This window comes from Heterocephalus glaber, unplaced genomic scaffold (genome assembly GCF_053883595.1).
Source record: "Heterocephalus glaber isolate CG9 unplaced genomic scaffold, H.glaber_assembly_v1.0 deba00000470, whole genome shotgun sequence".
In the NCBI taxonomy this organism is placed as follows: Eukaryota; Metazoa; Chordata; class Mammalia; order Rodentia; family Bathyergidae; genus Heterocephalus; species Heterocephalus glaber.
The window spans coordinates 3,618,086-3,634,945 of NW_028258145.1; the positions used below are offsets into that span (position 1 = coordinate 3,618,086).

Sequence of the window (16,860 nt, forward strand, 5' to 3'; positions counted from 1 at the left end):
CCACAGTGGCCAAAACAGGCCAGTAACGACTTGGTGGAGACAATTAACCATGGCCTGAGAGAAAGAATATGATCTGCTGGAGCTGTGGGGCAGGGTTGAGTTGCCCAGAAATAACCACCTGTGATCTGGAAACTAGCAGCTCCTCCTAAAAAGAATAGCTTTAAAAAGCCAGACTTTAATTATTCCAAATATAGGAGTCTAGAAATAATGTAAGCCATTCATTTCCTCATTCATCTGCCTGTTTGTGTGTCTTAAAGGACAGCCCAAGGTAGCAGGTCCACAATATACCTAAAAAGCTGTAACCCTAGGAGCGTGTGCAGCCACTGAACTGTCTTCACCTTTAGAAAAATCCTCCTCTTGAATGTGATAACCTTAGCAGTGAGCCCCAGGCACAGCTCTGGTGGGCCTGGTTGTTGTATCTGGATCTGTAATGGTCTACCGCAGACTACATTTTCCTCTTCTGGAAAGCAGTTTTTTGGTTGTATCATCCACTTAAGTGCCATTAGCATATGGGTTGATCCAAGTTAGTAAAAATGTTAGTTTCTCATTGTGAAAATGTTAATGTTTTTAAAAAACAATGACTTTTTTTTCTTTTCTGTTCTAGGGAACCAACAATCCTATCTTCCTAAGCAGTATTGCCTTCTTTCAAGACTCTCTTATCAATCAGATGACACAAATCAAACTATCTGTGTATGATGTCAAAGATAGATCTCAGGGAACAGTTAAGTAACAGGTTGTGGTTCCTGGGTTTTCTTCCTGCTTTACAGTTAATCATTCACGTGAGAGGTGAGCGCAAGATTGATTTCACTCTGGCTCATAAATTAATATTAACCCATGTTTAAACGTGTTTGTCTTTGTGAGCTTCTTTCTGAGCCCCTCTTGGGCTCTTGAAGTGGGGTGAAGCATGTTGTGGGAACCAGAGGCCAGACTAGTGCACTCATGCTGTCTCTCCTGTTCTCTTCTTCAGATGTATTTACTGGGCTCTGGAACATTCATTGTCAAAGATCTGCTCCAGGACAGGCATCATAGGTTGCATCTAACACTAAGGTTACTATTTAATTTTGTTCCTTTGAAGAGATCTGGAGTCATGAGGTCCAGGGATAGAGTGGAAAAGGGCCCATTTCCTATTTTGAGAGAACACCAGGCCTCTGAGGGGGGACGTTGTCCATGAGGTGATGCAGTGTGAATCCCCCAGCCCATCAGGATGGAGATGTGTGCTCAAACCTAAAGGAGGCCTAGATACACATAAACACACACACACACACACACACACACACACACACACACGCATGCATGATGATTTTAAATGTAGTTGTCTACGTTCTGTCCCCTTCCCAGTAGAATGTGACCTTCCAGGTAGGAAGGATTTTTCTCTGCTTGCCTTCATTGCTGTGTCCCAACCACCTAGAACAGTGCCTGGTACTCAGTAAATACTGAGGGAATGAATGAGTGAAAGAGAAACTCCCACTGTGTCCCTGGGGAGAGGTGAGAAATGTCCACACTTCCCAGGTTCATTTTAGAAACAAGTCCCACCCAAACCCAGCATTTTGTTCTTTATTCAGAATTATGTAAAAATTGGAAAATTATTGTCTCGGAAAATAGTTCAAAATAGCAAACAAGAAAGATTTAGTCCCTGCAATCTGAAGATATTTGGGAGTTAGCACAAGTAACGACAGTGATGCATGTGGCTGTCCCATCTACAAACAGGAGGAGAGCTTTGCCAGCTCCTCAGTGTGTATGGAGAACTTGATTCAGGAAAAAGGAAGAGTCTTAGGAAAAATGAGAGGGTTCATGTGAGGGAAAAAACTGCTTGAGAAAAAATATTTAGGTAGATCTGTGCCAGAACTAAATCTAGTTGGGTCAGAGTTTAGTATAAGAAATGAGCATTTTCCTTTTGAAAAGATGACTGTGGGATGGATAACGCAGGGAAGAATTTTTCCAGGCAAGAGAACAGTGAAAGTCGCAAAGGAAATGGTCAGTACATGTGACCACTTACAAATTTAGAACTAGACTAAGCCAGGCATCATAAATAAAATGCAAGGGCTCCCCAGGATGATTCACTTGGCCACAGGCCATTGTCAGGCCCTGAGGAGTCTTAGAGGTTCGGCTAACTAGGGCTGCAGTGGCACGAGCTGTATCACTCAGCATTCAGGTGCCTCAGGAAATCCTTGGTGGTCTTGGAATACAGGCCTATGCCTTGGGACTAATCAGAGATTAGGGGTGGGTGGGAAGGAGTAGAATGGAGCCTGGTGCCAACAAAAGATCCTCTCCAGGCCCTGAGATGTGCTCCGTCATCCTGGCAGGGTGAGCCCAAGGGCTGGCTCCTCTTCAGGGAAGCCCCCACCTTCACCAGGCACCTCCACACCACCCTTGTCATATGTGGCCCTTTCCTATGCCCTGAGGTTTCCTTTTCTGCCTTCCCCAGAGAAGTGTATAACTGAGAATGGTGACAGACTGACCCATGGCTGGGCCTTGCCATTCTGGGGACCCCAGATGACCCAGGAAAGCTGACGTTTGCTTTTCAGCAGAAAGGTAGTCACAACGCCACTCACTAAAGCACTCTGCTTGTGGCAGGTCCGCAGAGAGTGACCGTGTGGGTAACATCACCGTGATCGGCTGGCAGATGGAGGACAAGTCAGACCAGCGGCCCCCAGTGACTCGGTCCCTGGACCCCGTCAATGGGAGGGTGAGTAGACCACCTTCGTCCTGTCCCTCAGAAAGAGTAAGAAGACCTGTCCTCAGGGACTTACTGGGCTCTGCTCAGCAAAGGACAGGGCCTGGTGCTTGATGCCCAGGGAGGCTCCAAGTAGGAAGCAAGGGCTCCTGGTCTGGCCCGCAAGGCCCTGCTGCCCTGGAGCCCACCTCTATCCACTCCCACTGACCTCCTCTAAGAAGTGGGAGCCAGAGGATGAAAACTTGGCCTAAGGGTGGGGTTAAGAGGCAAGTGAGACCCAGGCTGTCCGCCAGACGTTGGTGATAACAGTCTCTCTCAGACACACTGGTGCCCCACAGACCTTCACACACTTTGTCTTCTTAGCACCTCCTTCCCCATTTGCCCTCATGTGCCTCCCAGACCACAGTCTCATGACATACTCCTGTGCTTCTGAATGAGAATCCTAATGTAAGTTCCCCAGCACTGCTAAGTAGTCATTGTAAAATATAAATATCTCACTGTGCCCCAAATAAGTCCCGAGCACCCACTCTGGGGATGTTCCTTGGCACCATCTGTTTGTCTCTCATTTTGCACAGCAGAACGCTGAAATATGAGGGGAGATGCCCAAGGAGATACACAGGGAGAGAGCCGGGCCTGCTGGGGTTGCTCTGTGTACAGGGCATGTGTGGCGCGGGAAGTATTTGCACAGTAGAGTTCCTGGTGCATATTCGGTTAAGAGATCTCCTTGTGATGTCTGAGGCCGCCATTCATGTGGAGCACACTGGAGTTGTCTGAATCTCAGTTCTCTTGTGCTTTTCTGTCCACATCATTAGATGGTTCTGCCTGTTGATGAGAGCTTGACTGAGGCATTGGGAATCCGATCCAAATATGCTTCATTGCGAAAAGACACTCTACTGAAATCAGGTAAACAGCTTTCTCCTTTGGTTCTCTTGGCACACTTGGGAGTGTCCCCACAGCCAGAATCGCCCTTTGCTCCCCACCTGCTGTGACTGTCACAGCCATGCCCTGATGGTCCCCACCTGCTGTTCATCGCTCTGCCATCTTTCTGCAGCGTAATACTCTGAGGAAAGGGTTCCTCTTCTTCATGCTTTCCAGTTTTCCATCAGGCTTAGTGACTGACAGCCTCCCCACCCTAGCCCCTTGCCCTTTACCTCTTCTGGGACAAGAAGATTGCATGTCATGGTGGATTCTTCAGGCTTAGTCACTTGTGGGGTCTGGCCCCAGTGTTTTAGCTCTGTGGAGAAGATCAAGCAGAGTGCCTGGCAGAGGGACCCGAGCGACCCAGGGCCAGCTTACCTGTAGCCCGGGTTCTCCTGTCCTCCTGCCTCAGTGTTTGGTGGTGCCATCTGCCGCATGTACCGCTTCCCAACCACCGACGGCAACCACCTTCGGATCCTGGAGCAAATGGCAGAGAGTGTGCTGTCCCTGCATGTGCCCCGGCAGTTTGTGAAGCTCCTGCTGGAAGAAGACGCGGCTAGGTGAGGTATCTCCCGTGGCACGTGCCCCTTCCATTTTGAGATGTGGCAGATGCTTGGCTGGACTGTAATCTGGCCTTTGCTCCATCTGCCCCATGGTAGGGTGAGGATTCCACAGGTTAGGGCTCGAAGCCCCAGAGGTGTGCCCAGCACTTCGCCCTCTCTTTCCTTTTCTCCTGCTGCTCACTTGTCCTTCAGGCTGTTGGAAATAGCTACTTGTTCTTCAGTAATAGCTGACCAGTGGTTTCCAAGGTCAGGGCCACAGATCAGGGCTCCAGCCACCGAGCATGATCCATCCAGGTACTCTGGTCCTGTGTACTGAGAGTCTTAACTCCAGGCCACAGGCAGAGGCCTGAGAGGTGGCTCTGACCTACAGATTTGTCTCATCTGACCCAGCCTGCCATTTCTACACCTTGTCCTAAAATGATGTGAACTATCAGCACCATGTAACTGAAGTGTGAAAGAAAACAGGGCAAACAGAACCTCGCTGTTCTAATACAGCTGTTTTCATTTTTATGTTGAAAAAAATTTAGAGAAAATAGCAAGAATAGTGCAGTAAATATCCAGATACCTTCCACCTACTTTCAGTATTTGGTCATTTGCTTTATCTCTCTATATGCATGTGTTTTATAATTTTATTTAAAAAATTTTTCTTTCGGTTTTGCCCATATTTGCAATATATTTACATAGCTACAAGTCTGTTTTTCCATGTATCTTCACTTTTCATGTTTTTAATTGTTAATTATGTAATGCTGTCCTATTATCTGTGTGTTTCAGCCTCAAAGAGCTCCTTCCTTGGATAGGTGCTTTAGCTTAAGACTGACCTTGTTATTGTTGTCTTTGTTGTTGTAGTGGTTGTTAGTAATAGCTACACACTAGGCACCAGGGATGGTCCAGGGTGGTAGACCCAGGAGCTGTACCTATTCTCATGTACACATTGTCAGATGTCTCCATGTGTGGAACGAGGGAGGGGTCAGGCCTGGCCTCTGGGGAATAGCAACGCTAAGCTGACACCAGAAGCACAGGGAAAGACACGAGGAGAGGGTGGGAGGCTGAGCAGTTGATGGCAGGGCATGGGGACCTTGGTCCCACCAAGGCCCTGCCTGCAATGACTGTTTTTCTGTTAGTTTTACTATTTTAATAGTAATAAAATGGCAAAAGTTTTAAAAGACAATTTAGCAGAGTCCTAAAAACTTTGTAAAATGAGCATTTTCCCCTTTCAAAGGAAAATATGGGGTCCTCCGCTTTCTCCACAGAAGCAGTCACTTTCAGGGGTTCAAGTGAGTCCTATATTTCTAAATATGTCCTCAAATTCTCCTGTCTTCATTAATCATTGTCAGGGATTAGCTGCTGATTTCCTGGGATGAGGCGTTTAGGCTTTTACACTTTCTCAGTCCCCATTTTCCTAATATGGTCTTCTTTTTCAAAAAATTCATCTTGGGCTGTTATGATCATGTTGTTGTTATTCTTGAACTAAGCTTAGAATTCATATTTCAGCTCTTACACACTTGCTCAGCTGATATTTTGCTGGGGATAACAATTCCTCTTTCTCCTCTTCTCCTTCTTCTCCCTTCCCCGCTCCCTCCCCCATGCCCCTGTCAGGCACACATAGTAGCCAAGGCCAAAGCCAGACCTGGGATAACTCCATGGAGCGCTTTCAGTCTCAGACAGCTCTCCACTTGCCAGAGGCAGTGAAGGGGAGAATAGCCAAGAGAGCCAGCTCCTTATGGTCATTGTCCAACCCAGAAAGGGTGAAACAAGACAGAAGAGCTGATGACTGCAGCCTGAGCTCTGGGAGTCTCCTTGCTGAGGAACCAGCTCTGGCCCAGCAGCTTTCTCACCTGCTGCTCTGTTCCCGGGGCAGGGCGGGCAGGAAGTCCACACCTGGGGAATCTGGGAGGCAAGGGACACTGTCTTGACACCCCCCGACGGGAGGTTGCCTTCGGGCGGTGACTGCAGGACTCCAGTCCTTTGTTATGGAGGGTCACGTGTCATCCTGTCCAGTCGAGGGCAGGCCAGGCCTGTGCCTCAGTGCTTCCAGCAGGGTCTCCAGGGCACAGTGACACAGTCACTCCTTGACAGCCTTTCCCCTCATCCCCACCTCTTCTTAGTTTCCCTTGAACATTCGACTGCACTCCTGTAGAAAGCTTCTCTGCCCACTCCCATGTGGTCATTGGTCCACCTGACATGTAGCTGCCCGTCCCATCCCCTGGTTGCCCCGCAGGTGGACAGTGTAACCACTGCCTGGCCCTCCCTGGGTGCCAGTGCCCCTTCCCTGCACCTTCTGCACTCCTGGTAGGGACCCTTACCCCCCCCCCCCCCCCCAGGTTTCACGTGTGTGTCTTCCTTGCAGAGTCTGTGAGCTGGAGGAGTTGGGGGAGCTGTCCCCTTGCTGGGAGAGCCTCCGGCGCCAGATTGTCACCCAGTACCAGACTGTCATCCTTACGTACCAGGAGAACCTGACTGACCTCCATCAGTACAAAGGTGGGCACAGTCCTGCCCTCTCGAGACACCTGTACCCCCACTTTCCTGGCCAGAGATCTGGAACACAGGTCGCTCACACACTTGCACTGACACTCTTGAGTGGGGTTTTAAAAATAGATTTTCATGTAGGTGGGATTCTTTCAAATGTGGGGTTTTCAGATCCTAATTAAAAAGACCAATCAATGAATTGCAGGGAAAATCTTTCTGTAGTGTTTTCTGCCTAAACCACCATTGTAGGATGAAATTTGGGGAGACAGAGCTACAGACTATATACCACTGAAGCAACCAAAAGGATTAAGACATACAGTTGCCTTTAGACAAAGCAGTTTTCCAGATTTTCTGGTTTCAATATTCAGTGTTACTTTAATTGGACATATAAATTGTTGGAGTGGAATCCTCCATTTAAGGCTCAAATACCTCCCTTTTTCTTCCTCTTCTTTTTGAGGTCCTGGGGTTTGAATCTAGGATTTGTGTATGCTTGGCAACCACTCTACTGAGCCACTCCCCAGCCCTTCATCATTTGATCTTTTTTTTTTTTTGGTACCGGTGATCGAACTCGGGTCCTTGCACTTGCGCAGCAGGTGGCAAAACCACTGAGCTAAATCCCCAGCCCCTCACCATTTGTTCTTAAGAGGTTTTGCCTGATTTTCAAAATACTCTCAGGGTAGATTTAGATGACTTTTCTCAACTCATTTCCATTTTCTCCCAAATTTAAAAAACAGTTTGGTTTTTCATTATTTTATTCATTGCTTTAGTATTTCAAATTATTCTGTCTTCCCTTCTTTTCCTCTACATAATTTTATTTTAAGGTTTAAAGAAAATCTTAAGTCCTTAATGGATTTTTGACATGGGACATAGGAACCTGTCCATAAACTTGGGTGACAGGGAGCCAAAGAGAGGCTGCATGGGTTAGGTTTGACCCTGAAGAACAGGTCTAATTGCACCACTGAGAAATGGCAACATTTGCCTGAGGAACTAGGCACCTACCCATGCTGAACAGATGCTACCTGGGAAAGTGTGGCACCCACACAACCTTGAGTTTTCCAGAACAGAGCTTCTCAAATGTCAGTCTGAGAATCTGGTTAAAAAGCAAGTCCGGAACTCTGCATTTCTCTTGAGTCCTAGGACTACCATGCTGCTGGTCTGAGGGCCAAAATGTGAGCACCAAGCTCTAGGGAGTTAACTCCTGTGGCAAAATGCAGAGCGTACAGCTGCTGGCCCTTGACCTGCACGCTGGCAGTATTCACCAGGTGGACTATTTATTTCTTCTGCTCCTCTGATCACCATTTAAATATGTAATCCCTGTGTGTAGTAGGCATGTGGTTCTTCACTTAATTAGTTATGGATTCTGGAATTTGTTTATAGAAATAAGCTTGTGAATACAGGTTACAAAACATCAGCCTCTCTAACTAACCAAGCATACACAAGGGCCCTTGTCAGGCCATTTGTCCTCGGGGCTGGATCAGTGCTGTGTGTCACTTGTTCATTGTGATGGCCTGTGGTGATGAGCAGACCTTCTCATCACTTACCGGAATTGAGATGTGTTGCTCTGGGTAATAGCAATCTCTAGGCTGGGACAGCAGTCTGTGGCATGGACTCACTTGCATCTTAGAGTGGTACTGATACCACGTTGCAAGATCACATCTGTGTGTCAGGTCTCTGAGTTGTGAGCTGAGTCCCAGAGGGCATGGCCTTCTGCAGCCAGCTGAATCTGGTCCTTCCTGGTGCCCAAGTACCCTGAGCCAGTCTCTTCACTGCTGAGCTGCCCTTAGCCCCCCATCTGTAAAGGCAGCGTGCTCTCAGACAGCTCCGTTTTGTAGGCCAACATTTCGATACCTACTTATGTGCAGCTGCAGCACCAGAGTACCATTTTTGTACTTGCTGTTCACGACACAAGTTGAGACCTTTGTTTTCTCATATTGCATTTCTTAGGTCCCTCATTTAAAGCAAGCAGTTTGAAAGCAGATAAAAAGTTAGAATTCGTCCCCACAAACCTGCATATACAAAGGATGAGAGTTCAAGATGATGGAGGATCAGGTACCTCTTTTTCTCTCTTGTTGAATCATGTTCATCTGTTTTCTCCCTGGATCCTTGGTCCTTGAGCTGCCTCACATCTGCCCCAGTTTTCCTGTGCACTGTACTGCTGGGTGGCTCAGAGAAGAAACATCCTAAGACCTTCAAGAGGTCTTTATAAAGAACTCAAAGCCCTCCCTCCACTTTTTTTCTCAAGAAGGAAGGAAATGAGTGTTGGGAGGAGCTTCGTACAGCCCTTCATGGCTGTACCTGGAGCCCCACAAGAAGTCCTCTTTGCTGACATGATGGTGTTGGACTCCTGCGGGCCCTCTGACAGCCCAGAATATGGGATTAAGGGAACCAGAGGCTGTGTGGAGATAGGTAGAGTGGTGTGCATATCCCTGTAGCTGGCTTGTCCACAGGCCTGAGACCAGAGTAATGGAGGAGAGTTTTCTGTCATTCAGATCAGAACTACGACATTGTCACCATTGGAGCACCAGCAGCACACTGCCAAGGTTTTAAGTCAGGAGGTCTCCGCAAAAAGCTGCACAAATTTGAAGAGACTAAGAAACAGTAAGTAGAAGGAGGGGTTTGTCGTGCTTGTAGAGCTGTCTGATGTTTCCCAGTTAAAAAAAAGAAAAGTCAAAAGATGATTGCAAAAACATCCAAGCATCCAGTCCGCTTCTGTGTAGCAGGAGGAGCTGCGTGTTGAACCTTGCGCTGCTCTATGTGTGTGATTGAGTTGGTGGGTGATGAAAGCACCTCAGTAGTGGTCCTGTTCCTTCAAAATGAGCAGCACCCTGTGACCTGCCTTTGAGTGATGCTTCAGCCCACAGCCCTGTGCAAACTCTGCTGGCTCTGCTTCCTCTAGAGTCCCTGGCCAGTCAGTTGAGCAGCAGAACCATAAACGCAGGAGTATACTGTGTCCTTCCTAAAGGGCAGCAATAGGAAGTATTCTGTTTGAAAAGGCCCTCGCGGCTGCCTGGAGCTACTATCTGGAGCAGGAAGTTGCTAAGTTGGCAGTGTGGGGAGAGACATTTCAGCTGAGGCCATGGTAGATGCAGTGAAGAAGAGGAGCTAAAGCTAAGAGCTGGCCTTGTTGCCAGCCTGCTTTATGCTGGTAACTAGGGACATGGGCTGACATCTAGGCCTAGCCATGTGGAAAACAGGGCCTTGCCTGGGAGCAGACAAGTTAGCAACTACCATTTTGGTGCAACTGGGCCTGGACTGTGGAGCAGGGCTTTGACCCAGACTAGGCGGGAGAGAGCCATGAATCCCAACTGTTGCATTGGACACAAAGGAAACATTCCCTGGTGATCTTCTAGAATGTCACCAGGCATGCTATAAATGGGTCAAGGGGTACAAGTGTTAGAGGTGGAGGTGATGAATATAGATGACCCTGTAAGATCCTGAGGTAGAGGAAGTGGCATGGAAGTCTTAGGTTGGGGAGAATAATTAGGACCTGAGCATGTGTTGAGGTGAGACTGGGAGGAAATTGCAAGTGAATGAGGTGAGGTAGAAGAGAGCACAGCTGGAGGGCAGTTCTGGAGAAGATGAAGGGGTAGGAGCAGCCAGTTTAGCCCAGAAGGGACGAGAGGCTTGCAGAAAGGTTTGTGAGGTGGGAGAGAGCAGGCTGAGTGTGGATGGAAGCACGTCTGCCTTCTGTGGTGTGAGGAGGTTCAGACTTAGCAATTGAGAATGGAACAGTTTGAGGGAAGGTGAAGCAAAGACCCAGGGAACATCCAGAGAGCCCCATGTTGTTGGGTGCAGACAGGTGGAAGAGAACTTTAGCGTACATGGGGACCCAGTGGGCTGTTGCCCAACTGTGCTGCTGTGAACAGCAGTCAGGATGCTGCATGAGAAAATTGCCCATGGACTGCATCACAGAGTGACTAGCCAAATAGTTAGACGACTAGTCAGTTCATAGCCAGGTGGTCAGGGAGTCGATCAGAGCAGCACTGACATGGGGAAGGAAGCCTGGTGGCTGAGCAGGGAGCAGAAGAGGGTGTACCAGGAGAGGTGTGCATGGTGGCTGGCCAGGCCCTGCGGGTTCTGGGTATGAGGAGGAGAAGCAAGGAGGGTTGGGTCAGCAAGGGGACTTGGGCACTGGCTGGGAGGCCCCACAGAGCCTCCTTGACCTTGATCCTCCCCACCAAGGGCACTGCTCTGTGCACACAGATGAGGGGACCAGACCTGCCCCAGTATTCACTGTCCCCAGGGGTCCCTTGGGGAATAGGAAGACCACAAAGCTCCCCGAGGCCACCACAGCTCTGCATAGCCGGCAGAAAGCGTGTGTCTGTGCGCTTTGCATGTTGCCGTGTGGAGAATGCGCGCGTGACCTGCGACGGTCTGGGGGCCCTGACAGGGAAAGCTCAGTCCCTCTGTGCGGCCAGCTGAGAGTGGCCTTCTGGCTGTCCCTGTCATGGGAGGTTGGAGTACTGACACCTCATTAGCCTGCATGTTCACTTCAGAACTTCTCCCTACCCAAAATGCTTCTTCAGTGTTCTTCAGATATGCACGCAATTAATTTCCCACAAATGTGACAAAGTCCCTTATATACCATGTTTTCTCCCGTCGAATTTTCCTTCAAGTGCAGGTGTCCCTGGCCCCCAGTGGGATGAAGCCACTGGGCTCCTAAGTTTAGTCCTCTCACTGTTGGGGCCTCCACAAGTAACCTGAAGTGTTTTGACAAAAATTTACTTAGCTTTTAAAAGTTTTTGTTTTGCATTTGTTATCTGCTGACTGCTAATACCTCATTTTGGTTTTTTTCTTTAGCAGTTTTGAGGAGAGTTGGTGAGTTTTATGTCTGTGCAGAGAGTGTCTGTTGGTTCTCGCTCTCGTGCTGTTCCAGCCTGCCCGGGGGGCGCTGCACCCCACAGGGCCAAGTGGCTCTGAGCTCCCCGCCTTGTAGATGAGCTCTCCCTTCCAACTGCAATGTTCTTGGATAATGAATAGCCAGTCTGCAGTCTACTCTTCACCTCGCTAACCTGGTGGCATCTATTGCTCTACTGACTCAGGCAGGTCCCAGTTCTGTTACTCTCAGGCTTCAGAAGAGCCTGAGTCCTCCAAGGGCTCTACATGCTGGGATCTCACATCCCCTGACTGGTGTGTGACCCCCTTTCTGTCTTCTTTTACAAGAACATTGAGACTTTTCAGCTTTCACCTCACCTTCACCTTGTGTACAAATGAAATGATACTTATTGATTTGTGTGGATTTTTATAATAGTGTTACTAGGGTCCCTTTTACCTCCTGGGGGGCTGCATTTAGGGCTCCCCTCCACAGACCCAGTCCCAGAACAAGGGCTCTGTAGTGTCACTTCATTCCAAGGCACCTGCAACCTTGGGAAATGTTACTGCCTGGAGCTGGTGACCCTGACCCTCCAGGGCCACAGGCGAGTCCTGCCTGAGGTGTCAGGGTGCTGCAGGAAGTCTTGAAAACAGCTCCACACACAGCTCCTTCCCTGGAGAGGGCTGTGGCTGCTCCTGCCTCTGCTAGGGGGACCCACAGCCTCTGTGGAAGTAGCCCCTGCAGGATCCCTCTCACCTTTTCTCCATGGGCCCCCATTGAATGTCTGTTCTTTCCCTTAGCAGGATGAGTAAAGGACTTGGGGTTGGATATGACAGATGGGAGTGAGTGGTGGGACACAGCCAAAGGCCCCATGCCCTTGGTAAGTCTCCACCCAGCCATCTTAAGTAAACCTTAACTGGAAAGTTCTTCAGGTTTCCTCTTAACTGAGGAGATAAGACCTTTAGGAGCCCAGCGTGGGCCTGGTGACCCCACCCTACCACCCCTGTCTTCCCTGTGCACAAGACATTCCTGAGACTTGTAAGGAGCCTTCCTGCCTGGCAGATGTGAGGACTAAAAGTCCCAGTCAGAACCTAGACCCTCCACCCTTTTCGCCTTGTGGGACCCAGCTTCTCAGGAGTCCAGGCTCTGCAGAAGCAGCCTTGGTCTTTGTGCCCACAAAGACTGCTGCTCATCTGCCCCCAGCCCTCCCAGAACACTGCACCCCTGCACTCTCCTGGCACCTTCAGGTCCGCTTGCTGTACTTAGGCCTGGGAGCCCAGGGCAGTTAGTGGCACCTAGAAGTCCCTTCCCTAAAGGTAAGGCTTCCGGGGGGGGGGGGGTACATGTTGTAAAGTAGCAGAATATCTGCATCCTGGTGCCTCTCCTTTATGGGGCAGTGTTTTTAGAGCAAGGTAATTGAACCACATGCTCGTATGCTCCCAGTCACTTCTGCCCTGCTCTTTGCAGTTCATCCCCCTTTCAGCCTCCCATGGCCTTCCGGTGCCTGTCCCAGGTGCTGTTATTAGCACATGACTTGTGAGAGCACAGGGTGTTGGGAGAGTGTTTTCCTCTCAGGCTTGGGGGGGTTATGTATAGGTTGAAGAATACACTACCACATACATACACAGAAGGAGGCCTAAGTACGGTATGAATTTCATATTGAGGGCCTGGGAAGAATAGATTTTTAAAAATTTCTGTTTTGAGATGTATTTTAAAGACGTAAATTGTCTTAAATGGCTGCTATTCATTTGGAAGAGTGATTGCAGATTGGAAAGCAGTTGCGCGCACATGGCGTTGTGGAATGGCCCCTGGTGCCGTGCAGGCTCGGTTGCCGTCTGCTGCATGGGCTTCTGGCAAACTCATTGTGTTCCATTATGGTGTGTGGGTTTGTGGTGGTGCTGTTTCTTCCTGGGTGCTTTGGTTTGTGATGTTTGCATGTTTGCCCCATGGTCCAGCAGCAAAAGGGGCAGTGGCAATTTCTTGGTGACCTGCTCTTCCAGGTTTCCCTGGGGAGGACCAGCTGGCCTTCATCTCCAGGGCACATGGTGGAGAGAGTGTGTACTGAGGGCACTCTCTCTTCTCCACCTTCTCCTTTGTCCCCAGAGCTCAAAGGGTGGCCTTTTGGGGGCCACTGAGGGCCCCTCTTTCCAGGAGGGGGAGGGATATAATCCACCCAGAATTTTGAGTCCCAGACTTTAGGAGACCTCTGCACTGGCAACTTGTACCTCTTCCCTTCCTTGGCCTCCTCAGATGGTCAGGAACCTAATCTATAACACTGAAATGACTGGGATCTGAACTGGAAGACATGCAGTTTGTTATTGCCTCTGAGGGAGATCATACAGCTCCATGCAGCCAAGCGTATGGACCAGGCTGGGAGGCTCCTAACTGTCGCTCAGTGGCTGGGCTGTCACTTTGACATTGGCCCCCAGATACGCATGCTTCTTGGTGGTAAAGAGGTGGGAAGGAGAAAGAGCCAGACTTTCAAAGCCACACAGGTGCTGAGACCTTGCCACTGGCAGCACCTTCTCCACTTCCTCTTCCTCTGGTGCAGTGTTATGCCTCAAAGAGGGAAAGCCCTGGCACAGGGAGAGAAGAGGAGCCCAGCATCCTGGAGACTCACTAGGGTCACACACATGAAGGAGAACCGTGGGTCTGTTCTCAGAAAGTTTGAAGGTCTGGTCAAATGAAAAAGCACGTTTTGCAGAGTTTTTTTGTTTTATTTTGTTTTGTTCTGTTTTGTTTTGTTTTGGCAAAGTCTAGAACCTACTATAGTCTTTCCCTTCAGTGGGATAATTAGACCTCTTCTGATATAACCCAACCCCAAGTGTCTACTTAAGAACTGCTTTTAAGTTGATAGAAGTTCTTAGGTAAACATTCTAAGCATTTGGAAAATTTTGGGGGGTGATGTTTCAGTGTCTACACACATATACATGGTAAAATTGCAGATACATACAGAGATAAAAGACTTCGTCCTGTTATAATATTTTGTCCTTCTACCATGTAGATAAGAAAGATTGGCCAAGATTTCTTTCTGTCCATCCATAGCTAGACTAGCCCAGGAAACAAAGTATTCTTTGTTTTAGGGTTGGTTGTGGGCCAGGGTTGAGCTGCCACCGCCTTCCTCATCAGATTCGAGAGGACCCCTTAGATCTGTTTTTATCCTTTGTAGTACTTCGTCTAGCTGCCAGTCCATAATCTACATACCACAGGACATCGTCAGAGCCAAGGAGATCATCGCCCAGATCAACACCCTGAAAACCCAAGTTAGTTACTATGCAGAGCGGCTCTCAAGGGCAGCCAAGGACAGGTCTGCCACCGGCCTTGAGAGGACTCTTGCTATCTTGGCAGACAAGGTAAGAGGGGTGCTCTCTGCGCATGGGGTAGGGGTTCCTGTCGGTTTCCAGAAGCTACTGGACCCCACAGGGCAGCCCAGCCCAGAGCTGTCCTCAAAGAGAGTGACATTGGGATGACCTTGAAGGTCTCTCTTTAGGTCTGCTTCCTACGAAGCCTCAGAGAGGTTTGGTAATTTATTTTCTTTTTGTCACAGAGCTGGATGAGCCCTGGCAGAGTCTCGTACCTGTCAGGTACTGCTTCATGCAAATGTATTCTCAGCAGGACCCTGGGCTTGCAGTGTTGGCCAGAATAGTCCACAGCTTTCCTAGTGGTGGCCTAACCAGCACTTTGCGGGGGGTGGGAGGGGCACATTTCTATTGTTGTTGAATTTTTAAAAAAGAAACTGAGGTATCATATAGGCATAAGAAAAGATCAGTATAATCTTACTGGCTTATATGTAATCAGTAAACCAGTTCTAATTAATTGTAACTCAGTTGCCTTAAAAAATATGTAAATGTTAATCCATACTGAGGGAGTGGACATATCAGACCTTTGTGAAGAATGATGTTTTTCTTATTGTTCTCTCTTTCTCTAACACTCACATACACCGATTCTGGTTGCACATCCTCACCCACACTTGCTTTGCTGGGTGTGAACTGCTGTTCCTGATCAGACTGTTATATCTTTCATATGACACAGCAACAAGGTTGGGAGATTAGATCTGCTGGAAAAGGAAGGTGTAGTTGTCAGCAGTAAAATTATGAACCCCACAACCCCTAATGTATACCAAATTCTCCAAAACCAGAACTGTTGTGCCAGGAGCCCAGCTGTCCAGAGCCTAGGACTTGGGGTATTAGATGCAAAGGCACAAAAAGAAAAGACTGCAGTGATGGAGCCAGAGTAATGCTGGGTGCTGGAGACTTGCTCCCTGGAGGTTGAGGACCAGCCCAGGACATTGGCCAAAGCTGGGATGCTGGGCTCTCTTGAGGCCCATCCTGTAGCAAGCAGGGTCCTGGGCAGGCTGGGGTCAAAGAATGTTTTCATGTGTTTTCCAGTGTGATGGGAAGTTCTTGCTAAGATGTAGCCCTAGCAGGTCACACAGAGCCTTCACTGTCAGGCATCCTGAAGGATGCAGCTCTCTAGCTCCTCGATACTGTGGAGTAGGGGGAAGACAAACTCCCTGGGCCTCGGCTATCTCCTGCTCCAAGAGAAGGCAGGCCCAGCAGCCCTGCTCTGTGTGTTCCGGCAGACCCGGCAGCTGGTCACTGTCTGCGACTGCAAGCTGCTGGCCAACTCCATCCATGGGCTGAATGCCGCGCGGCCTGACTACATCGCCTCCAAGGCCTCTCCCACCTCGACTGAGGAGGAGCAGGTGATGCTTCGGAATGACCAGGACACCCTCATGGCCAGGTGGACGGGGAGGAACAGCCGATCTTCCCTGCAGGTGGACTGGCATGAAGAGGAGTGGGTGAGTCTGCCATCCTGGGGTGAGAGCTAGAGCCTGCTTCCGGTCTCTTCCCTATCAGGTGCCTGAAGGATTGGGTCCTAAGGGGCTTCACAGGCTCCAGGGCTCCTTCCCAGGTGGCTCTTAGGCTGCCTGCTGAGGGACAGAGACTGTGCAAGCCCTTGTGTGTACATGGGGAGCAGGACTATGCTGGGCTGGACTGGCTGCCACCCTGCTTGGCAAGGAGATGAGTTTTTTCCTCTGGGCCCCCATCATGCTGGAGCCTTCTCTGCTCTTCCTGCCCGCTGCACTCTTGTGGCCCTGGCCACCCATGGCTAGCCCAGCCTCTCCCCAGTGCTGGAGCTGCTGCCTCGGACACTGTGTCTGTTACATTGCTGTTCCTCACACCCTGGGCCCTGAGAGTCTCTGTCTCTTGAGGGAAGGACCCATGGAACAACTTTTCACTATCCTTTGTTGAGGCTCCTCACAGCACTGAACTACTCACCGGAACAAAGTGGTCCTCCAGCCCTGACATACATCTTGTGGCCTGTGTGGGTCACACAGGTCACTCCCAGCATCCCCTTCTCCAGCTCCCCACCCTATTGGCTAGCTGTTTCCATGCCGTTCTAGCCAAGAGGGCCTTAGTGTG

The 16,860-nt window shown here is 49.4% G+C and overlaps 1 protein-coding gene across 12 annotated transcripts in view; it reads left to right on the forward strand.

Moving 5' to 3' along the window:
- Positions 1-16,860, forward strand: part of Inpp4a (inositol polyphosphate-4-phosphatase type I A) — a 124,463-nt gene that overhangs the window by 79,690 nt on the left and 27,913 nt on the right. For 8 of the 12 annotated variants that reach the window (XM_021258050.2, XM_004844407.4, XM_021258045.2 and 5 more), the window contains 11 exons: positions 605-721; positions 968-1,047; positions 2,575-2,686; positions 3,487-3,577; positions 4,005-4,152; positions 6,503-6,633; positions 8,566-8,670; positions 9,111-9,219; positions 11,422-11,439; positions 14,604-14,787; positions 16,017-16,235. In XM_021258050.2, the coding sequence (XP_021113709.1) occupies positions 605-721; positions 968-1,047; positions 2,575-2,686; positions 3,487-3,577; positions 4,005-4,152; positions 6,503-6,633; positions 8,566-8,670; positions 9,111-9,219; positions 11,422-11,439; positions 14,604-14,787; positions 16,017-16,235 (1,314 nt within the window). The remainder of the gene's footprint in view (positions 1-604; positions 722-967; positions 1,048-2,574; positions 2,687-3,486; positions 3,578-4,004; positions 4,153-6,502; positions 6,634-8,565; positions 8,671-9,110; positions 9,220-11,421; positions 11,440-14,603; positions 14,788-16,016; positions 16,236-16,860) is intronic. The other 4 variants (XM_004844404.3, XM_004844409.4, XM_021258054.2 and 1 more) reach the window with 1 other exon arrangement.